The sequence below is a fragment of the Nestor notabilis genome, unplaced genomic scaffold, assembly GCF_000696875.1.
Source record: "Nestor notabilis isolate BGI_N333 unplaced genomic scaffold, ASM69687v1 scaffold12524, whole genome shotgun sequence".
NCBI lineage: Eukaryota > Metazoa > Chordata > Aves > Psittaciformes > Psittacidae > Nestor > Nestor notabilis.
In genome coordinates, this window is record NW_009924314.1 from 1 (window position 1) to 23,895 (window position 23,895).

At 39.7% G+C, this 23,895-nt stretch overlaps 1 protein-coding gene across 1 annotated transcript; it reads left to right on the plus strand.

Moving 5' to 3' along the window:
- The first annotated feature begins 159 nt into the window (after positions 1–159).
- Positions 160–10,240, plus strand: MFSD1 (major facilitator superfamily domain containing 1). Its single transcript, XM_010012548.1, has 13 exons — positions 160–269; positions 824–866; positions 1,418–1,485; positions 2,259–2,367; positions 3,503–3,605; positions 4,377–4,475; positions 5,250–5,361; positions 6,394–6,450; positions 7,036–7,192; positions 8,243–8,340; positions 8,783–8,895; positions 9,421–9,468; positions 10,176–10,240. Exons 1-13 carry the CDS (start codon positions 160–162, stop codon positions 10,238–10,240), a joined length of 1,182 nt encoding a protein of 393 aa, XP_010010850.1.
- The last annotated feature ends 13,655 nt before the right edge of the window (positions 10,241–23,895 follow it).

A 23,895-nucleotide genomic window follows, 5' to 3' on the forward strand; every position in this document is an offset into this window, starting at 1 on the left:
ACGAGGGAGGCACGGGCAGCGGCCAGGTCGGACAGTGCGCTGCTTCTTAAGTAGTTCTGCTTAAATGCTTGTTCGGTGTCCCTGTAATTACCTTAGGAGTAAGTACTTTTTTTAATCCCTCCCCCTTTCTCCTCCCTCTCCCTCTCCTTTGTGTAGGATATGAAGGTGAACGCAGCTCAGTTCATGGCACTCTATGCCTGGTATTCCTGGCCTAACGTGGTTCTCTGCTTCTTTGGAGGTTTTCTGATAGACAGAGTTTTTGGAATACGGTAGGGGTGATCTTAGTGTTGCTCATGTTCAATGGATGGTAGAACTTCAAGTGCATGTGAAATACAGGCTATGTAATATGGAGTTTTTCAAATTATAATAAGCTTTTCCAAGCTTTTTTCACATATGTAGAGAATTCCACTGTTATAAATGAGCTTCCTTCTCTTAAATAAAGTTCCTTAAAAATTGCCTGTCTGTACTCCTTTTTTTAATCTTAGTGTTGCTCATGTTCAATGGATGGTAGAACTTCAAGTGCATGTGAAATACAGGCTATGTAATATGGAGTTTTTCAAATTATAATAAGCTTTTCCAAGCTTTTTTCACATATGTAGAGAATTCCACTGTTATAAATGAGCTTCCTTCTCTTAAATAAAGTTCCTTAAAAATTGCCTGTCTGTACTCCTTTTTTTAAGGAAGCTGTCAAGGTGTAGCGTTTATTACAGAGATCTTTTATTGCATATCAATTCCACTTGTTCCCTTGCTGTAGATATAATATGGTGTTTATGGGGAAAAAAAGATTCTAGCTATGCATTAAGTGATTTTAATTTTCTTACAGGTTGGGCACTATAATATTTAGTATCTTTGTCTGTGCTGGGCAGGTAAGTGCAAACGAGAGGCTGAAGGATGATACACGTCTGAAGCTTCTCTACTGAGGTTGGGGAGAAAAAGCCCAAATGGCTTTTTGCATGCTAGTGGGTTTTCAGATGGGAACAAACAGGTGAAGAGGAATGAAATGGGCAAGCCCTGGGTTTTATTGGGATAGCTGGGAACGGATGGGGTAACTGGGGAAGAGAGGACCTTGAAAGATGAGTGAAATAATGTGAAGGAACCAAGTGTTTTATCTGTTTGTTGTGAAACTACTATGTAGGTGTACTTGGGTTGGGTATGATGGTAAAGGTGTGAAGCATGACTTGAGCCTTTAGAGGTGTTTCTGAGCTAAGTTTCAGAGTGGGTCAGGTTGGATACTGTTTAGCCAGCTGAATGATGAAAAGACCAAGGGAGCAAAGGCAAAAAGCTGGGAGTGAAGTGGGAGTGAAGTATTTGTGCAGGTCTGGGAAAGGAAAAGCATTTTTCTGTTTTGAAATGGTTCTAGTTTGTTCCGTACTTCAAATATAAAATTACATTTTTTCATTAAATGCTTATTTGCCAGGTAGTTTTTGCTTTGGGAGCACTACTTAATGCTTTCTGGCTGATGGATGCAGGCAGATTCATATTCGGGTAAGTCTAGAGGAGCATAGTATGTGCTGTCTGAGGTAAGGACTGGCTTTGTGTCCACACTCAGAGACAAAAATTGCTGGATATTGAGGCATCTATAAAGTTGAGGCATGCAAGATCTTCAGTTGTGTTCCCAGTCGAATTTGAAGTTAGAAAACAGAAAAAATAAGGCATTCAGTAGGCTGATAAAACTGTGTTAGTCCTCCTTTTAATTCTTACTTTCCTGAGTCTGTAGACTCAGAAAAGCAATAGCAAATACAACAGGGCTCCAACAATGGCAACAAATGAGAGCAAATGTCAGAGGAAATACCTCCAAGGTGTAAATGTGCCAGAGCATGAAAATGTTAGAAAATTCAACCAGCTGTATTGAGGGGTGGGCAGATCACTCCATGAAATTCTGATTCCAGGTAAGATGCCTGCTTTTGGTTTTATTCATGTAAGGTTCTGTAACGCTTGTTGTTTTAATGCAGAAGAGAAATTTTAAGCTGCTGCTCTCTGATTTAATTTCTAAATGACCAAAGGCAATTGTAATTGCTTCAAGAGTTAATACTTAAGATACCTTGCACTCTTAATTATTCTTAAGACATTGCAATTCTCTTTCTGAATAGTCTTTTAAGAATTCTATGGTTTTCTATATATACATTAGGTCTACTTGTACACACAGATAGATTTCTCTAAAATACTGTCATTTTGGTATTGCCAGCAACTGACGGACTGCTTCCCATTGCTTTGTCTGTTGCAATTAATGTGTTTTCTTTCGTGACTTCCTTTTTTAGAATAGGCGGAGAGTCCTTAGCAGTGGCACAAAACACGTATGCAGTCAGCTGGTTTAAAGGCAAGGAGTTAAATCTTGTGTTTGGATTACAGCTAAGCATGGCCAGAATTGTAAGTGTAAAACTGTGTAGCTTTAATTCAAAGACTTTAAGGTGTGCAGCTTGTCTTGGCAGTGAGACAGGTGGAAACAGCATTTCTAATGCTTCTGAGTAGTTTTACTTAAAAATTCATGTGAAATTTAAATTTTAGATGTTAACAATTTGTAGTCAGTAGACAAAGGATACATAAGGAAATGGTTTAATAAGATTTCATAGAACCCGTCAAACTTCTGAAGAAGACTGGTGGTGGTATTAACATAGATTACTGGGTGGGATGGTCACATTGCTGTGTTTCATCAGATTAACTGATTGGTGGTCTATAAAATACTGGCTTAACTGAGAGTAGCTTGTGGTGTGGGGATAAATGAGTTGGAATAGCTGCTTTAAGAAACTCTCATCCTTATCTGCTCTTGTAAGATGTCGTTGTCCTCATTGCTGGTTCTGATAGGAAGTGTGTGGCTGCATCTTGGCTGTGCAGTTTTGGTTTGATACAATCGCTTAAACTGCTGCTAGAGTTGGGTTTACGCTAATACACCAGACTGGGAATTAGGAGAGCGGAGACATCCCTCTTTTGTTAGGCCTTCTCCAACAGCCTGTGGTCTCTTAAACCACTGCAGGTATTTACCTCAGTAAAAGAGAGCTAGCTGGTCACAGCTGGGTCAGACTGTTGCTAATTAGGCAGTTGCTGCATCTCAGCTGAGCTGCAGTTAACTGTCTGTTGTTAGTCTTGGGATTGGAGCCATGGATCCCTTTTCTAGGGACAGAAGTGTGGTGGGGAAAGGTGCTTCTTCCTGGTGCCTGTCAGGTGGGAATCCTGTTTACTTTAACATGTGGTATTAAATTCGATTAAATTAGTTTCTGAGCTAATGCAGTGTATGATGTGGATTTTGTGACACTTTAATGTCTTTGTTGAAAGAGTTGTATAAAATTTCAGTTTATGACAGTGTATCATTGTTGCAATGATTGTTACAAACATGGACCAAAACAGCAGGAAATAATTTTTTAATTGGTGCTGGTGTTTTATGTTCCCTGTATAGCAACTTACCTGTTGGTTTTAAACACTTCCATAAGCAGTTTGCCCTAATGTTCCTTTTGAATTCATATAATTGTGAAATGCATTATTCTTCACATGAGTCTGTTCTGCCTAGGGAAGCACAGTGAACATGAATATCATGGGATGGATATACTCTAGAGTTCGAGATCTTCTGGGGTGTAGTGGTGCCAGTACTCTTGGGTTAACTCTCATGATAGGTCAGTAATACTTTGAATTGATGTCACCTGCTATTTTAGGCCTGTGAATTTTAACAGAATGCATACATGTTAATGATTTCTCACTAACTTGAAAGCAGGAGGCATATGTTTGAGACTAGGAAGATCAATTCAAATAATGTTTGTATCAATGGCTAATATTCTTATGCAGAGTGTATCATTACTGTGTCTGATGTAACGCTGTGTGGTGATATGCTGTGTAAGGCGTTTTTGTTATTTGTGGTTGCCAAATTCAGATTTGTATTTTATAGAGATGAAACATTTAATGTGCTTTGAGTAAGGGACAGACTTGGAAAAAAATCTTCTGAAGGATATCATGTCAAAGCTTGCATGTAGTTGTTTGTGTAAAAGTGAAATTTCCACTGCCTTTGGATCTTTTCCTTCAGAGCTATCAGTATTGAGGGCCTGGTGCTTGCAACAAGACACAGGCTTTGTTTCTCTTATTACATGGTGCAGATAAGGAGCTTGGCTCTGCGGAGTGGGAGTGGTGGTAATGTTTTAAATAAATGTTTTAAAGAAAATAAATATTGCTGCATGTTTGTACTCTAGTTCAAAGTAGATGTCTCTCATATGGTAGGCTTCAGTATTTACACCTTATTCTTTGAGTTGTACAGCTATTGAGTCTTATACGTAAGACAAGCTGGTGTTAAACCTAGTTTTATTAGATATGTAAAGGTATGCTAAGCTAGTTGTGCTTAAAGCCAAATTGCTACTTGACTCAACAACTAAATATGTCTCATTTCTTTCTTGCAGGTGGTGTAACATGTCTCTTTTCACTGATGTGTGCATTAATCCTTGCTTATCTGGACAGGAGAGCAGAGAAGCTACTTTCTAAAGAGCAAGGGAAAACAGGTGATTGGGGAGAGGGGGGTGGCTGAACCTGCCTCGGGCTTTGTTCTGGAGCAAACCCTTTCAGTTACACTCTGTGCAGGTTTGTGTTTTAGGTAATTCAGTGGCTGCTGCATCCTTTTCCACAGTTATATCTTTAATAATAATTTTTAGTTAATTTTTATATCAGTAGGAGGTTTTGCAATTTTAAACACCAGTTTACAGGCAGATACACTGTAATCTGCTTTATTTATAAAGCATTTGGAAAGCCTTCCAGTTCACATCAATTTGATCTTTATCATTGCATCTGGGATTTTGTTTTGTTGGAATTGGTCTTACCTCCTTTAATAGATGTGCAAAACCATGCAGCTCTTCTCTGTCAGCATGTGGTGTTTGAGTTTTTCATGTGAGAGAATTCAGACTAAGTAAAAATTAAACTCGATTTGAGATGCAAGTAAAAGTATCTAACATGAGACTTCAGACATGAATTTTGCTAGCTGGTTAAAGATTTCCTTTAAAAAGTGGTTTGTATTTTGATGCATAAGACTTTCAGAGGCTTTAGAGAACTCATACATCCAGCTTAATGTGGAAAAGACAATTTGTTCTTGACTTTGGTACTGTTGATTTATCACTTGTATATTTTTAACTGACTCAGTGTAAATTTTAAATGAGAATAGACAGTGGCAGTAATATGTGCTTTAGTAATGACTTGTGATCACCTTAATGTTTATTCAGTGTGGATGAATTTTGGCTATGCTTATGCTGACTGAAACAGTATTGTCTCTTGTCCCACTCCAGGTGAAGTGATTAAGCTAACTGATGTGAAGGACTTCTCTTTGTCCTTGTGGCTTATGTTTGTAATCTGTGTCTGTTACTATGCAGCGGTTTTTCCTTTCATTGGACTTGGAAAGTAAGTGTCTCTCACTTATGTAGCTATTCCCCTTGAATGTGGCTAGGGGTTTAACTAGCTACCTGTGAAAATACTAGCATTATTGCTACTAATATTTAAGAATCCCAGATGGCTAAGGAATCTATGATGTCCCAGCAAGTCTGTACTGTGGTTTGTCATTTCTTCTGTGGCATTGTTCACTATTCTTGTGTATACAAATAAACACAACTCTTGCATTTTCCTTATGTGCTGAGCTTTGTGGGAAATACCATTGCTTAACATAGGCTGAGCTGTCAGAACTCAAAAGCATAATGCATGCTCCATTTCCTGATTAAAACTTGGTACAGATTTATGAGTTTTGGTGTGGAAAGCTCTGGACAGCTGTCATGTAGAACTCCTTCCATATGTGACATGGGGGTTTAAATGTAGTTACGGCTTTGGACAGTTCTCTTACTGTGATGACTTTGGTATATTTATCAGGTTGAAACTTGGGGCATTTAAATGTAGGTTTCACTTTTGAGCCACATTACTTGATCTACAATCTCCATTAAATGGCTTTTGAATGTACTTGGATTTAGAAACAGATCCCTTGAGCTCAATGCGTGTTTTACATTGAATAAGATGGAAAAGTCTGAGAGACTTTACAGTCAGCAGTGCAGATGCCTATTTTTTGCTTGTGCATTCTTCTGTATTCTAAAAATTCTCACTTAACTCTCTTAGAATACTCTTGATTGCTAGTGTCTCATTATTGGATTATATGTTGGTTATGTGCTTTGGATGTTTTCCCCAAAGTGAAATCTGAATAGTCCTTAGACACAAATTTGTCTAATAATAAGTTGATAATTAGCTCCTAAATGAGTCTGATAATAAACTCCTAAATGAATTATAAATGACGATCTGTGATGGGATGTTAATGTCAAAGCTATATAGCTTTTATATATATTTTAAATTTTCTTGTACGCTAGGTTCTTGTGTCTTTAGTTTAATTTTGTGTCTAGCTTAATTTTTCTTTCATGTCAGTGTGTATTTTTCTGAATCTTTTTTTTTTTTTAGGGTTTTCTTTATTGAGAAATTCAAATTCTCACCTCAAGAAGCAAGTGCAATTAACAGGTATACTGTGGTTGATTTAGTAAGTAAATGTGCTACTGCTGTGTTCTTGGAGTGTATGTGTCTTTGGGCTCTGTTCATGTGGGAGGAGGTTTTGGATCTGTGTTGTATGTGGTGACTTGTATTAAGTGGGTAGATAGGTTTCACATGGCTCAGGGAATAATTGTCTTGCATATTCACATTAAGGAATTAGAAAAGACTCTGTCTGAAGGCTGTTGTTTTCTTCTGAGTGACAAAAGCAGTTTAATAGCAACACTAAATAAATATTCCTAGTTTGAAGATGAATTTTTGATGTGGAAAACCCCCAAACAAATAAAAAACAACAATAAAATACTTGGTGGTATCTGATGCCAAGAGCTCTGACTATGTCACTGTTTCCTTGGATGTCAAATATTTCATGTCCTCAGATATTTCGGGAGTTTTGAGTCCTGGAGTCTGTTGTTACAGGGGATTTTTGGTGTATTTTTTCTTATGACCTTACAGGTAACAAGGTAATGGTGTTTTATCTGGACATAGTTGTACTGTGTAACACATAAAGCTGTCCATGGCTAGACAGTGTTCAGTTCTCTTATTTTTATTCTTTTGTAGTATTGTGTATATTATATCAGCACCCATGTCACCAGTCTTTGGACTCCTGGTGGATAAACTTGGAAAGAATATCATCTGGGTTTTATGTGCTGTAATAACTACACTTGCTTCTCATATTATGTTGGCTTTTACCTTCTGGAACCCCTGGATAGCAATGGTAAGTATTCTCTGTGACTTATAGCTATATGTGATAAAATAAGAAATGGAGTTGATCCTGAATTATTCTGCATAAGTAGTCACTGTCTTTTGACTCCTTAGGTAGTCTTCAAAACCTATTTTGATATCCCCAACTTTAAGAAGGATATACTATGTGAAACTGAGTAAAAAGACAGTGAAAAAAACAAAGGATGCTTAATACAGGCAAAACTATCATGAGCTATCTGTGGCCTAAAGATAACACTTCAGGTTTTGGTGTTTTGTGGAGAGAGGCAGTAGTTAGTTATGTGTGTTTTGAGGTGGAAAAGAGTGGCGGCTGCTGTCTGTAGCAGTGGTTCTATAGCTGTTTAGTGCAAAGAGATGTTCAGCTTCTTAGAAGGGTGGGATTAGACTGGAAGTCTGCATGGAGTGGCAATTCCTTGTCCCTTCAGAGAAGTCTTTAGTTCATCACAGTATCTGTGGTTTGGTGGTGCTCTATTGCAGAGGTCTGTTCTCATGCTTCGTGGATACTGCTTACGCTAACTATTAGTAGATTACTCTGCTACGTGCTTGCTTTTCTCCTAAAAATTGTTCTTTTGGTGTAGTTCTGCTTATTGCTATTACTTAAACTGTCTCTAATGTGCTATATTGGATAGCGGGAAACATCAATAAAAATCTTTGTTATTGATTTCCCCTTCCTAGGGCAGGTTCCATGAAAAATTGCTTTTGAACTAAGGTTTACAGGCTTAAATACAGCACTCGCCAGTGTATCAGGGTTTAAAAACAGGGACCTTGTTTTTCAGGTATTTTCTAGTGAATTGCAGCATTGATCTTTTCCATTGGGTATTCAAGTCAGGCTCTTTATTTAAAGTTAATTAGGTAGGATTTAGTTTGTGGGCCACTCCTGCGAAAAGTTCTTTCTCCATCTAAATGTGCATATGTATTTAGACCAATATTGCAAAAATTGTTACTTCCCCCCCTCTTTTGGGAGAAGGGGAAAATCAATATTTTTATTTATAACTTTACAGCAGAAATGCATGTAATCTAACATCTGTTGTTCTTATTTCACCAGTGTTTGCTAGGAGTGGCATACTCACTGCTTGCCTGTGCCCTGTGGCCCATGGTGGCTTTTGTTGTTCCAGAACACCAGCTGGGAACTGCTTATGGCTTGTAAGTACCTAAATCTGTCCGTCTGTGCTGCTTTACAGTGACTATGTCCTGGTGCTGTTGAACTGCTGAATATCCAGCAGTTACAACATGTTAATGGTTACTAATTCCTCCAGCCTTGGTCTTGCAGGAAGTCTTGTGTAGTTTCAGGATGATGTATGTAGTACAGCATGTGGTTGTGTAGATCACAATCATAGAATGGTTAGGGTTGGAAGGGAGGTTAAAGATCATCTAGTTCCAACCCCGTGCCATGGGTTGGGACACCTTCCAACCAGGTTGCTCAAAGCCCCATCCAGTGCACAGAAACTTCTGCAAGAATTCAGAGTCATGCATCTGTCATATGTCATAAAGAATGGAGAGTTAATCTCATTGTCTGAGCAGTACCATTAATGTTTTCTTTAAAAATTAATTTCTACATGGTCGTAATCCTTTGTTTATGTGTTAGCATGCAGTCTATCCAGAATCTCGGTCTGGCGATTATTGCTATAGCAGCAGGGATGATTCTGGACACAAGAGGATACTTGTTTCTTGAAGTCTTCTTCAGTGCTTGTGTTTGTTGTAAGTACTAAAAACATTGAAAGTGGATTCCGTGCATCCAAGAAGCTTTATCAGGCTTTTTTCTTGATATTTCTTTTAAGACAGTAATAACTCCTTTCTTACAGTTAGGTAGAGGTTTCAACTGGGGTGATGTTGAAAGTAACTAAAACCTAGTGAAGTGTTTTGTGGTTTTATTGAAGTGATTTATTGTGAGTAGTTTCAGTGTTTCAACGAAAATGGAGTAAAAGGCTGGGTAAATAATACTCTTAAAGGCTATGTTTATGAGAGCTGTTTTTAATATAACTAAAACTAAACTAACCTTTTCTGAGTTACCATGCTACTTAAGAGCATAATGGAATTTTCAAAAGCAATTAAGAGATGCTGCTGGCAAAAATCTTCCCTTAGTTACAAGTGTCATGAAAACTCTTAGTTGTTGCGCAGTTGTATATTAAAGCTGTTCTTCTATTGTAAATTTGTCAGCTAAAAATGTTCCCCATTTTTTGGTTTGGGTTTTTTTTTTGTTTGTTTGTTTGTTTGTTTTTTTAGTGTCACTAATAGCTGTAGTCATGCTGTATTTTGTGAATCACCTTACAGGTAAGCAAGTGTTTTCAGCTTCTCTTGATACTTTTTTTTTTAATCATAATTCTTGAAGTTATCAAGCTGAACTGTTTACAGATGGTGTTGTATAGCTCCTGGCTTTGGTATCAGGAGCATCTCTTGATGAAGCCAGTCTTTGTAACATCATCTTTGTCAATGCTGTAGTGTGTAATTCCCTGCACCTCGCTGTGATGTGAAATCTTGTCACAGGGCTGGGGTACCTATCTCTTCAGCTGACTTGAACAGTTGTGTAGAATATTCTGCAGCTTTTTCTAAACTGTGTATCAAACTTGACTATGTGCATATCTGCAAATATGAAAACTTAATTCTGTAGACTTTCCTTCAAATAGCAGTGTTCTTTCTCAACTGTTCTTTGAAGTGATAGCTACTGAAGGACCTGGAAGGGATATTAATTTCTTTCAAAGTTGCTTCCACTTTCTTTAGTTTTCAGGGGTATTATGGTGAGTTGTAGAGAAACTTCATTTTATTCAACAGAAAACTGGATCAGGTTTGAGAGCTTAGTTTGAGTTCTGATTTTGCTTGCTCAGATGATTATGAACATGTTGCTCTTTACTTTTGTAAAATTACTCTGCTGATTTCTTTTGTCAAGGACTCAGACAACTTCCGTAGTGAGTATGATATCAAAGATATAATACAAAAACACCAATTTTAAAAGTTTCAAGTGTATTTTACTTCTGTTGCAGGTGGTGAGCTCAACTGGTCTGTGAAGAAAAGGGAAAAACTGCAAAAAGCAGCTGCAACTGAGTAAGTATAAAGAACAATAAAGAACAGTGTCCTTAGGAATTGTTTAACCTGAAGTGATTAAGTTGATTACTGTCTGAGGTCAGTCTCTTTTGTAGGTCTGCCATTTGTATTGAATGTTGTTTTCTTTCTTACCAGTTAGTAGCAGGATTTCATACTCCTGCCTCCTGTGAATGAATAATTAGAGGAAGTAGCAATTAACCAGGCGTCCTTTTCTGGCACTCTTCCTTGCTATCTTTTTTATTTCAGTGGCCTTCCAACTGAGTGGAACTGAAGCGTGTTTAAAAAATGTTGTATTGCTTATTTAAAAATGTGCTTCATTTATATGGTGTGTAACTGACCCAGTCAGCAGCAAATGTTACCCGAGTTTAATGTCAGGTAATGCATAGACCAACTTTTTTTGAAGTGTCATTAAAAGCTAGATCTCCCTTCAGAAGAAACTGCACTTCAGTCACATCCCCTTCAGTTTCAGCGTGCTTCTCTTGTTATCTTATTTAGAAGTCTTAATTCAACTTGCCTCTGAAAACTGTGGCTTGAGTCTAAATTGCAGTGCTAATATGGAACGCAGTTTGTGGTCAGATTTTGTCAGATGTTGTTGATTACAGTGAAAAAAATCCAATTTTTAGGGAGAAAATGGGGTTGGGGTATTTCAATAATGTGGAATCCACTTCCTTTAAAAGGAGATGGAGCACTTGAGGTGCGCTTAGGGCAGAAATTATCAAAATAGGCAAATTTTGACAGTTCATCCAATTAAGCAAATTTCTTTCTGTGGGAAACTTGTATGTCCTACTTTCTTCTCTACAGAAAATAAGGTAAGTGACACTTCAGAATAGTAACTTGCAAAGTTCTCTTCCTTCGTCTTGACAAAATATTGGTGACATGTTAAAGGTCCATTGCTGTGCATAGTCCTAACAGCTGCAATTGGATACTTTTGCTTTTTAAGTGTTGCTTGATCAAACACGAAGGTATCAGTCCCCTGCTGCTGGGATATCTCCTGAGTTTCTAGGGCACTGGATTTATCCCCTCTGCACTAGAAAGTTTACTTGCTTTTTTTTTTGTTTGCTATCTGAGAATGCTAAATGAGGGTAAAGCTCTAGTGGGTATGGACTGATGTACAAGGGAGTGAGACAGCGGGTTTCAAAATAATTGCCTTGTACTGGAGCAAGAGGAGAGGAAAGGTATTATGTGGCAAAGTCCACTTGAAAATGTCACCTTAAAGGCAAAAGATCCTTCTGCTCCAGCTTCTCCATTATGTACTTAACATATGTACTTAATTATGTACTGGTGGAAAAGGATCTGGTGGTGCTGATTGCTGGCCAGCTGAACATGAGCCAGGTTGTCCCCAGGCAGACAAGAAGGCCAACAGCATCCTAGCCTCTATCAAAAATAGAGTGACCAGCAGGCCAGGACAATACTGTACTCATCACTGGTGAGGCTGCACCCTGAATACTGTGTTCAGTTCTGGGCCCCTCACTACAAGAGAGATACTGAGTTGCTGGAGCAGATTCAGAGAAGGGCATCAAGGCTGGTAAAGGGCCTGAAGCACAAGTCTTATGAGGATCGGCTAAGGGAACTGGGGTTGTCTTGAAAAAAAATCAAAACACGTGTCAATAAGGTCTAGCCAGATGACTTTGGGGGTTTAACATGGATGGTTTTGGTTTTTTCCCTAATTTGTGGGCTTTTTACACATCAGTCTTGAGGAAATCTCAAGGAAACTAAAACCTCACCAGACTTGGTGAGCATCCTAGCTTAGCTGTGATGAGTATCATCCTCAAGCAAAAAGGTCACAGGCAGTTTTTAATACAAATGAACCAACAAACCCCAAAACCTTGTACCCAGGAGAGAAGGAGTTGTCTGTCCAAATAGAGCTGTTTGTCAATCTGTTTGGCCCATGTGAGATGTGTGTAACACTTCCAGTATTTTCTATGGAGAATGGCTTTGTATTTGTGTATGCTGTGGGATATAGTGCTTTAGAACAGTATTTTCAGTAACTTTTATTACAATGTTTTTTTCAGAAAAGAAATTTGAATAGCAAATATCATCCAGAAGTGGGGAGCATTTGATCAGCATCATGACAACTTGAAGAATTATAGTATTGTGTAGTTTGGTCACTGCACAGTAGCTCTTTAGAAAAACCACTAACATGCTGGGTGGGGTTTACAGTAAATGGCTGAATTTTATGCTTTGTAATCATTTTTAACTAATGCCAAATGATCTCTTAATTTGAACAGAATGGGTTTATAGCGTTTTGCACTGTTTAAACTCTGTCACTGGAGAAGGGTAGCCTGCAACCTGAGACAAGATAAAAACTAGCATGAAGTGTCTTTTACGTGCAGCACTATCATCTTGGGGGTCAAGATTTCTTAATGTAATGGCATTTAATGTTCTGTAATAAGGCTCATTGCCTTACAGAGCTTAGAAACGGGTCACTTACTGCCTTTATTACTATCTTAATGCAAACCATTGTCTTAAGCAAAGTATATTTAAAGCTTTGTTTGGTTCTGTCTCTCTTTAAGATTTATATGGAAAAAGAGCTATTATGCTCTGGTCAAATACTCACTCTTGTAGGAGACTGTTAATTCTGAAGACTGCTGAGCAGTCTTTTATTTGCATTTTTGACAATTGATTCTTTTTGTATTGTAATCTTTATTTTAAGGAGTGAAAGCTTGTTTAATAAAGAGATAGTAAAAACTGTTAGAAAAGCTCACTGAACATGTTGTAATCTGTGAAAACCAAAAGGTTTATCTTTCTATTGAAGTCTTGCAATCTAAATAAAAGGAAACTTCAGAAAACAGCCTCTCTCCTTTTTTGCACTGAATTAAGAGTAATCCATACACATCTTAGTCTATTTGATCTGATATCCAGTATTCATCTATCAATATTACAACCATATTGTAGTTATTAAAAATAAAACTGCATACACAAGATAAAGCTGCTTGGATTTGCACTCCTCGGTGCAAATATCTTAAACCAATTTTCTTTTCCAGAGCAGAAGAACAAGAGAGACTCAGACGTCAAAATGAAGATGACTTGGCTAAATTACGGCCAAAAGCTGATGACTTTAGTTTAAGGAATAAATACCTCTCCAAACTAGGCGCTCAGGTATTAGTAACAAAGTAGGGGGGTTAATAACTAGGAATAGAACAATGAGATAATGATTTTATGAACTCTGCTTATTTCAAATAGCTAGGAAATCAACCTCTGATTAAAATGCTAAATGTATGCTTGTTCTCAGAAATGAAGTCTCACCACTGGTAATTAAAAATCTAATGAAAAAAATGAGTCAACCTGATAAGTTAAGGAGTAGGCTTATGATGATGCATGATTTTTTTAATTTTATCTTTTTGCAGCTACCAGATAATTACTCTTCCTATTTATCAACAATGGCACACAGAAGCATGTTGAAATAGCATCTTGCCCCACTTGCAAAAGCAGAAATACATGCAAGTTCCTGGTACACAAAACTTTGTTTCCAGTACTGACAACTACCACAGCAAAAGCAGAGTGATGCACCATGCCTTTCTGCGAGCATAGATCCTATTTTTAAAACACTTGGCTTAAGCTCCTCCTCCTGTCGCACATGATACTCATGAAGAACCATCTGGCTCTTTATTTGAACCCATGAGCTGTGTACTACATGCTCCTGTCTAAGATGCTCAGTGAGTAGCTTGAGACAATAGCTAAGACTTGAGCTTTTACTGTACAATGATGTCTGAAATGTGAAAGCTTTGTTTTAGTAATCAAATCGTTGTGGAGTGAGCTTTGGTATAGGTCTGGGTTATTTAGCCTCAAGTTGGACAAGTTTGTTTCCATATTTGAGAATGGTCTGTTTCATTTTTCTTACAGAAAAATGTGAGGAAAGGCTACCATACAAGTATTTCAGAGGAAACTATGCAATTCCAGTATTACAGTTCAAAAAATGTTAGCTCTTAAATGTAATGCTAGGTCATGGCTTTAGCAATAATCTCATGTAAGTCCTGCTAATGTGAAAAAGAACATATTTTTAGGAGGTGGTAACTAAAAACTGTGAAGAGAGTTAAATACAAACTGAAGTTGGGCTTTCAGTGGGAAAAGTGGTGTTCAAGTTCATAATGAAAATTAATACTGTCCCATAATTTCAGTGGAAAGCCTGTTGCTGAGCAGCTACCTTCCTAGTCACTCCTGCAGAGTGCATTCTTTGATTTGTTACTCATAAAGGCTCACTGATGTTAATGGACAAACTACTCCTCAACTAAGCTAATCTTACTTTAAAAGGCAAGAGCATCTGGCTGGCTGGAATGCTAGATAACCCAAGGAAAGAGCTGCTTGTGGAGGTAGAATGTGAGGTGTGCAAGGGAGTCAGCTTTCCTTGGCTGACTTCAGAGAGTCCTTGTGTGCTACAAAATGCTTAAGATGCTTGACTGCAGAGAAAGTACTTTGTTATAAAATAAATGTTACACTTGTTAATTTTATTTTTTTTTTTTTTGCCTACAGTAATTTAAGCAGACCTTCTGGAACTCATGGTCTGAAGGGGTTTTTTTTTTAAAGATACTTTTCAATGGAGATTTCTTTCATGTTCCTGAAAAACTAAGATTATCTTCCTGAAAGAATAAGCCAGGCCTATTTTTGTTAACAGTTCTGTATTCTGAAGAACAATCTATGAAAATAAAGTAGCAGGTTGTGAATTATGCTGAACTTACTGCTGAAGGGGAGTAGTACACTGACCTGTGATAATTCTTATTGGTGCTTTCTGTGCTCCCTGTGAGAACTAAACACTATCAGCTCCAAGACTGGTTGATACAAGTTAGTTTGTGTTTCCTTGTAGACTTGTGAATGCTGGATCTTTTTTAATAAAAGCCTTAAATGGATACTGGCACCAGTATTTTTTTTTTTTTTTTACCAGACTGGTTAGTGATGCATTGTTGCCCTTGGTGATTGTTGAGACTTACATATGCATTTTATTTTTTTTTTTAAACAAGGATGATTTCTGCTTTACCCTGAGAAATACGTAAAGTTTCTAGGGAAGTGTATATTTGAGGATCCAAAGGCAAAGTTTCCCCCAGTTCCTCCTGCTGATGGGTGATGCATTTTTCTTTCTTGGGGAGGGAGGGAATTAGATTATTGTTCTTCTGTTGCTCTTCATCTCCTTTAGTTTCCTTCTTTAGCTTCATCTCCTGCCTCTCCCTAATTCTGACATGTTATGGTTGTAGATAATTCCTCTGCTGTTTTCTGCAGGTCGGCATTTTGTGTGTGGCGTGACAGACAGCAACTGTGAACTTAATGTCTTTTTGAAACTATTTTCAGTTCCTAAATTCTCTGTATCCTTAAGCGTCTTGCTCAAGTATCAAGTATTGTGGTGGACTTCTGCAAATGGTGTAACTTCCTGTGTCAGCTCAACTCCAAATGCCCTTGCCTTTGCTTTCTGAGGGGTTTCAGCCCATTGATTTCCTTTTGCCTTGCTTTTTCAGTTGTGGATATGGAGCATGGGAGCCATCTGGCTTTTGTTCCCTTGTGAAGCCTTCCTCTTTCTATTGATAGCCCTTTTGCTTCCAGCCCTGCATTAGAAAGTCATGACGCTCTGTTTGTCCTTCAGACTTGCAATGCGTACTTTGTAGTTTCAGGGTGATCATTGAAAGGAAAATGGGTTTTGAATTCTGAAATGCAATTTCTTTTTTGATAGAGAAAATTGGGTTGTGACTGTTGTGGGAGGGATAAGGCCAGCAGCTCCAGCAAATGAGTGGGCTGCTTGCCTTGGCTAGGGTAGCGACTGAGCACGTGCTGCTGCAGTGTTACTTGACAATGTCTGTGCAAGTCCTGCTGCAATGAATTTGAAATGGCTTGAGCTGAAAGCTGTTTGTCTTTGTAAGACTGGTGGGATTTTTCTGCCCCTGCAAAACTTCCCTTAATGGCTTCTACCCCCGCCAGCCTGAGAAGCTGTTGGTAGAGTACGGAGTATACTTTTCCTGACTTATTTTTTTTTTAAAAATACAGAGTTTGTGGGTTTGGCTCTGCTTCTGGTCTGTAATGGTCTGACTAAAATCTGCTGGTAGATATGCACACGTGTCTGGAGATATTTATAGAAGAGTTAATAAATATGGTAATAAACTGTAGCTCAACATGGTATGTTATTAAGTTTATCTGAGCACATTTCCAAGGGAGGTGTAACTTAGGAAGAATATAAATGGTGTTACCCAGTGTCTGCTATTGCTTCTGCTCTCTTGTGAGGTACCCCCAGGAATGGGGGACTGCCAGACCTGCTGTGGCTTTTGGGTGATTCTCTTCCTTTCCAATGGGTGTGATGTTTGGTTTTGATTTTTTTATGTTTCTTACTTTTTTTATTTCTTTTCTCCTTTTGACATGTCTTTTCTTCGGGGGTTATTGTTGGATGTTTCAGTGGGCTTTCTCATTTTAAAAATCGGTTAATATTTCATTGTGTATCTTATCACCCTAGGTGCTTTTTGTTGCTTTTCCTGTTGTGCAGATGGTCAAGCAAAGAGGCAAAGCACAGCTGTTCAAATGAGCTGAAAGGTCCTGAAAGTTGGATGTTATGAAGAAGTTATGAACAAACAGGACCCAGTTTCTTGGATTTTCTTAAGCTTGCTTTCTGCTATCTCTGCTGCCTTGTCTCTGCTTCTCAGGTGTATACCAGGACTGCTTTTTTGCTTTCTTTTTTATTCTGATGCTTGTGTGGGATGTGGTCAGGCAGTGTCCCAGTTAGATCATTTGTTGTCAGCCTCCAAGACAACTCCTCTTACACTTCGAGTGTGTTTTCTAGGGCTCATGTGGCTGGCTGCTGCTGTTGTCTCACCTTGCTTCCTCTCTGAATAATTGCTGTTCCCAGCTGGCTTGAATAACGAAGTGTGACTCAGCCATTGTGGGCAGCGGCGGGTCTGCAGTTGCCTGTATCCTAAGCAGTTGGCACTTTCTAGGGAAAACAATTATATTTTTGTTGTGGTACCTGCCAAGGCCCTTACCAAGTCCTTTCACATTAAGTTTTGTACAGATAGCTTGTTCCTATCCCATAACTGACATTCTGGGAGGGAAGAAATTGGAAGCTCCGTGCTCCTCTGAGCACTGGCTTAGCTATTTTATTGAGCTGCCTTTGTGGAGAGAAGAGAACAGCTTGAGGCAGACTGTTACTGCAGTGACAGTGAGCGTGCTGTAGGTGTGGCATTAAAATGTGACCATATGGTCAGAATCGTTTGGGTTTGAAAAGAGTGTTCACATTTCTAATTGCCTTATGTTAGGCAAACCCCTGCTTCTTGGCAACTGAACTCCCTGAAACCTTTGGCACCTGCTGTTGTTATGGACTGCAGGGCAGCCAAGCTGTGTTTGAAGATGCTGTGGAGAATAATTCTGTTACGTTTTCTGAAATGCACTACATGTAAGGTAAGAAAAGCCCCTTTCCATAGTTCATTTAGTGTGAATAGTCCTGGCTAACAATTGAAGGGGTTGCTACCCTTTAGCAAAGGTGCTGGACCCTACCAAAGAAATAGTAGGTAGGTGGTAATCATCCTTGAAGTAGCTTTTAGAATATGCTTATAGCATTTAAAAAAATTGTTAGCTAACTAATGGCTGGAGACAACTGCTTGCCTCTGTTCTGGTGTCTTCTTAAGTTATTCCCTGTCATTTTTCTTTGCAGACGTCTTTACAGCTGGAAGCAGTGGCTGTGCCTTTAGGAAAAGGTGCTTTTCAGCTTTATTTGGTTACAGCTGGCCCAGGAAGTGATGACAATTTGCCTCTCAGTCCTTCATAAAAATATCTTACGATGTCTTCTCTCAAATTTCTCCTCACTAGTTTGCCCTCACTCAGGGGAATTGTAATTACACTTTTTTGGGATTTTTTAGTTGTTGTGCAGGTGAGTTTTATGGCTGTTCTCCAAGTCTCATCTGGTGAAGTGGAACAAATCTGCATCACTATGCGAGGGCAGCAGGATGTGCTTCCTCAGCAAGGGGTGAGTCTTGCTGGGCATCTGTCCCCTCTGTGTTCTCAGCAGGCCTGGCTAGAGGACCTGCTTTGGGCAGTCTCAGCTCCAAAGTGAGCCTGGCTCTGTTAGTTTGACTGGAAAGAGAGGAGTGGGTAGCTGTTGAGGCCCACCAGTGGCCTCCGGATCTTGTAAGGCAAACTTTAGCACTGTAAGAGCTGGCAGTCAGCTACCCAGTACACGCCAGTAAAGAGGTAAATTCTGTGGGTGATGTGAAATGGTAGTAAACAGACAGCAAAGAGCCCACAGGCAATGAGAATGGTTTGGATCAACTCGGCTCAGCTGGCAATACTGGTGGGATTGGTGTCCCCAGAGCACTGGGTGAGACTTCTGATCATCAGACAATAGCGGACTAAAATCATGAGGAAAGGAGAGAGCCATGCCATAGGGGAAATAGCTGTGAGGTTCTCAGGGCTCATCGTGCTGTAGCAGACAGCATGGTTATTGATAATGCCACTGTGAGCATAGATCAAGGTGGGCCGGAACTGCAGGAACACCAATGCCCAGGATGTAGCTGTGCTGGCAACAGCCAAGTGCCAGGTCTGGTAGGGTAGGAAGTGGATGGGATAGGAGATGCCTAGAAAGCAGTGGACACGGATGCAAGTAAGCAGCAGGATGCTGCTGTACAAATTGTCATAAGCCAAGAAATGTACCAGTTTGCAGAGCAGATCTCCAAAAGGCCATGTGTTCTGCAGGATGTAGCTGATGATGAGCAAGGGCAAAGAGAAGAGAGAGAGGCAGGTCTGTCACAGCCAGGTTCACTAGGTGAATGGTGGTGCAGGTCCAGCCCCTGGCATGGCAACAGCTGAGCCACAGTATGGTCCCAGCACGAAGATCTAACTATAAGCTGTAACAAGGTGTATTTGTAGCTTTCCACGAGAGGGCACAGAGCCTTTCCTGAGATGCCATGCTCCATTTCCTTCAGCCCCTCCATTGCTGGGTACAGCTTTAGGCACCATGTGCTGCTTTTCTGTTGCTTTTTAAAGCTTTCGCTCTGCCCGCCAGAAATAGAAACACAAACGCCCGACAGTCATTTGTCACTCTTGGCCCTTGCCTTTCGCTACCTCAAAGAAATCTGTAAAATCCTGATTAAAGTATGCACAATCTTCTGAAGAGATGAAACTGCAATGGAAATGGTGTATCACTGTTACTGTTTGAATTAAACCAAAGCAGCGACTGCTGCAAACACTTGGTGATATGCCCTTGGGCACCAACCAATACTGTATTGCAAGGGCACTTAAATGAAGTTTGTTGCAAATGCAGGCTCTGCCATGTGCTGAAATTCCTCTGAGCTTTGATTACTTGAGGGAGGCAGTTGAGGGAAGGGCTAAAGCGAGCACTCATTTTGCAAGAGGCAGCGCCTGAGACTGCTGCTGGTTTGGCGTTTCATGCAGGTTGGTTGAAAAGAGGTGAATTTGCAACGTGCCCATAGCAGCAACAAGAAACCAAACTCGATGGATAGGCGCAGGTGGCCTCGCTTGCAGATCCAGGCTGGGCAGGGGTTTGCTCAAAATGTGTGTTTGTTGTTTTTGAAGTTTGTACCCAATATACCTCCTGAATCTCCCAGGAAAGTGAAGAAACGTTAGCAGGGATCCTGTTCTAAAGAGGGCAATGATCAAACCAAACCAAGAAATGACTGAATGTCTTTTTCTTCATAATTCAGGGGAAAGTGTGGTAACTTCTGTGTGTGGTCACATGAGCCAGACCCATTGAAAAGCTTTTTCTCCTGGTGGAATGATGACGTGCTTGTTTTGGCAAGCCTCTCTGATTTTATCTACCTGGGATGCTTGGTTTACACTTTCATGTCTGGCCCTATTTGGGTTTGTCTTCTGTTGTAAATCAGTAACATGGGCCCCTCAGAGCATCTCTGACTGAGCTGCAGGCTCCTGGGTCATCACATCACTTCTGAGACCCTCCCTTGCCATGTGTCCTGCAATGGGTCCAGCTGTGGAGTGTCCTGGCTGGCTCCTCTCTGCCCAGCTTCTGCCTGGTCCTCATCCTTAGTGCAAAACCTCCAGGCACTGACCCTGGAAAAGGTTTTTAGCCCTCACTAGCTAATGATGTAAATAATTAGTTTAAATATCTCAAAATCAGTAATTTACTGCTTTGCTTTTGAATTTTTGTACCTATTTCTTCCTGATCTGCTTTGTGTAATGTGATCTGCAAACTTTCACTTAGGTATCTTTTAATATTTGGACCTTTGAAAACCGTGCAATAAGTATACTATGTCCATCTTATTAACTGGGACCCAGTGTCCAGGGTTGCTGAGGGCAGCTCACTCTCTTGAAGGTAGAGGTCATAGATCTGGACTGGTGAGTGAGATCAGGAGGGAGAAGGTGAGAGGTGAGGTTTCCCCTGTTTTCTGGGTTATCTGTCACTAGAGGTCAGCACTGCAACGTTAATGTAGGAGAAATGTTTTATGTATTAGGACAAAAAGTCTTATTTTAAGGTTGCAACTGTTATCATTTATTTCTGTCACTTATTTACGTTACTTTGGAGGTTCATGTCCAAAGGCCAATATTTATACTAACAGTCTTCATCAGGAAGAGGTTGCTTTTATTTCTTCTCGCGCAACTAAAGCGGGGTAGCGTAATAAAGTGGCCAAACTTGTGGGTTTTTAAAGCTGAGTTGCAGAATGGCTGTGGTTGGAAGGGACCTCTGGAATCACCTAGTCCTGCTTGAGCAATCGTAAGCATATGTTCTGCTACAGTGCCTTCAGACCAATTTTTGGAAGAAGCACCTGTTCCCCATGGCTTTGTGTGGTAACCTGGTGGAGATGCTGGTTAACTCCGATACAGGCCAGGGCAGAACTAACTGAAGCTTCTGCCATCCCATCTGGTATGAATGTACCAAGGGCTGCTGCCAGTGTGTCGTCTCCTTGGTGGACACGCAGCAAACTGGCCCTGGCTTACTAGACAGGTGGCACTGCAGCCTTCTCCTCAAACTGGAGCTGTTGACTGGCAGCATTGGCATCCTCAGCAAAAATCCTTTTGATTCCAATTGGATGTGTTTGGTGAAGCCTGGATTTGCACGAGATGATGTCAAACAACTCTCTCTCAAAAAAATCCAGCCCTCTGGATTGGACAGAAAAGGAAGGAGTGGTCAAAAAAGACTTTAAATTTTGCAGTCTAAGACCTAAATCGTGTTCTCCATAAAGAAGTGTTACATGTGCTTAGTGGTTTCTTATACAGTGTGTTCAAGGCATAAGGAACACTGATGACCCCTTCCATAATCAGGCCTTGATGTTTTTGTCAGAAAACCCTCTTGTTTTCTGTAATTCCACCTCTGTGAAGAGCTCATTCTATTGGTACAGTCTTGGTGGGTTGCAGCAGGATAGAGAAGTTTCTGCAGCTTGGAGCTTTGGTCCAACCAGGTAGTTACATCCCCGCCAAACCCTCACTTCTCTTAAATTGCATGTTTCCAAGCTGGGTACATCTTTTTTGTCGTCTCCATTTCACTGGGAGTGATTTAGTCCATGTCATTTGGGCTGCTGGCCTGGAAATAGTTCATGTTGGACAAAGCATGTTGTTCAGTGTGTAACTGAGCAGTTTTGGGGTGCATGTTGTGGGGCAGCTTTGGGTGATCTGGCTGGAAAAGTGCCACCAGAGACGTTTCAGCTGGGTCCTGTAGCTGGACCTGACCTTTGGAGAAAAATCTATGTATCCATCTTAGGGTATCCATGGATTTGTGTCTGAAACCTCTTTGTTCTTCAAGGAAAAGGAGGGACCTTCCAGCAAACAGAAGGAAAGAAATAGTTCCTGTTCTGCTTCCTCTGAACATGCAAATTCTACTCTTTCTGGTATTTTTACATAGCATCTGTGGATCTGTAAACATAAGTCTGTTCCTCAAATTATTAAAATCTATGTTATTATAGTATCTTAATTAATGGACTTGTTTATGTATTTACAAAGCTCTGTCTGTAGATATTAAACAGCTGTTAATGTCAGTAATTCGGAAAGAGTAGAGTTGGCATCCTGCATTTCTCTTTTCAGATGAAATGATGTTTGAATATAACCGGCCACTTCAAATTAAAGGTACGTGAAGTAACTGCCTTATAGCAGCTGGGGTGAAATGGCTCACTTATGGCTGCTGCAAATTGATGAAAAAAATCTCAGATGTCACTTAAATGCTTATGGGAAATTGATTAACCTACTTAATATTAAAGACTTAAGGACTTTTTAAAAAAGTCAGCTTTCTTCATTACATATTTTTAGTATTATTTTATATTTTTAGATACATATATTTTGGGGTATATTTTATAGCATAGCAGTGGGAACAAGTCAGCTTAAATCTGATGGTAGAGGTGAGGCCTGCTGGGGAATTGTCTTTTAAAACATCTTCACAGTGTTCCCCAATGGCCTCTTCCATTCTGGATGGCTTTGGGTGGCTGTTAGGTAATCTCTTAGAGTCAGTATTTCTGGTTAAATCAACCCACTACCCAAGTTGAAAACCATCCTGTTTGGCTTTGCTATTGATTCAGTGTGAGCAGACTGACTCAGGATAACCCTCATTTACTGTCCTGCATTTCAGACCTACATTGAATAGGTGGCTGAGAGTAAAACTTCACTTGGTGATGCTTAGACTATCAGAAACTATATTGTTTGTAAGAAGAGCTCCCAAAAGCATATTTTTCCAGTCTTTGTATGTAAAATTAACTTAAAATAGTTTTTAGTGAGACTAGAGGTGATATCCCAGTGTATGAAATCTGTCAGAAATGATTGATACACATATGAGAAGCTGAGTGAAAATTGAAGGAAAGATATGGCATTGCCAGGCTTCATTTAAATACAAGAGCTATGCATTTAGATTGATTTATTTTTATGCCAATAGTTTCTGACATAAATATAGTGATATATAATGTATTGACTATAATGTCAACATTATTTTAAAGCTGACTTGAGGAAAAATATCTCATTGTTATTGCTGAAATATAATGCTTTGTTCTACTGAAGGGGAAAGCCTAAGATCAAATAACCTCTTTCTTAAGGCCCTTTGTAATGGCTCTTAAAATGAGTGAGTCACAGCAGAGGTGACCTGTCTCGGGGCAGTCTGTTTCCTGAAATTGTTTTGGGACTTTCAGGGCAGTAGCAGACTGAACACGAGAAGCATATCCTGTGGTGCTGTGGCTGTGCTTGGATAGCCCAGCACTGCAGCTCATACCTTTGCCGTCTGTTTAGAAATATCCTAAACTTCCATCCACACTGCCCAGCAGGTTGGCCCTTTGGTTTGCCCTTAGTTTTTAAGGCTAATCACAGTTTTATACTGTGCATTATGCATGTTGTGCTATGTTAAACTAATGGCTTTCAAGTCTGTTGGCAATGTGCTGTTGCCCTCAGCCTATGCCAAGATGTCAAATGACCTCATTTGAATTTTGCTTTGAGGTCTTTAATTTTTTATTACGTGTTTTGGAGCTAACCTTGCTAGCAGTGGTGGAACTACTAGATGTTTTGGGATGAAAGTATAGCTATTCATTGACTGAACAGTCCAGTGCAAATGGGATTCACTCTTTTTCTTTATTGCCTCTGTTCTTTACCTCCTGTTCTGAATTTTCCAGGTCAAATCTCTGGATGTTCAACTGAAGCAACATGACCTTCAGGACCAGGTTAGTGGGTGTTGGCTGACTTCCATTGGAAATCAGTGGAAACCACAGTCATAGTAGGTCTACCTTTCTCAGTCCACACTCCTGTTGTTTCCCCTGG

Excerpts from the sequence above, each read along its gene's own strand:
- MFSD1 (XM_010012548.1), top strand. The coding sequence starts at position 160 with ATGAAGGTGAACGCAGCTCAGTTCATGGCACTCTATGCCTGGTATTCC. Across the intron at positions 2,368-3,502 it reads AGCTAAGCATGGCCAGAATT|GGAAGCACAGTGAACATGAA; the intron begins GTAAGTGTAAAA and ends TGTTCTGCCTAG. Across the intron at positions 8,341-8,782 it reads CTGGGAACTGCTTATGGCTT|CATGCAGTCTATCCAGAATC; the intron begins GTAAGTACCTAA and ends TTTATGTGTTAG.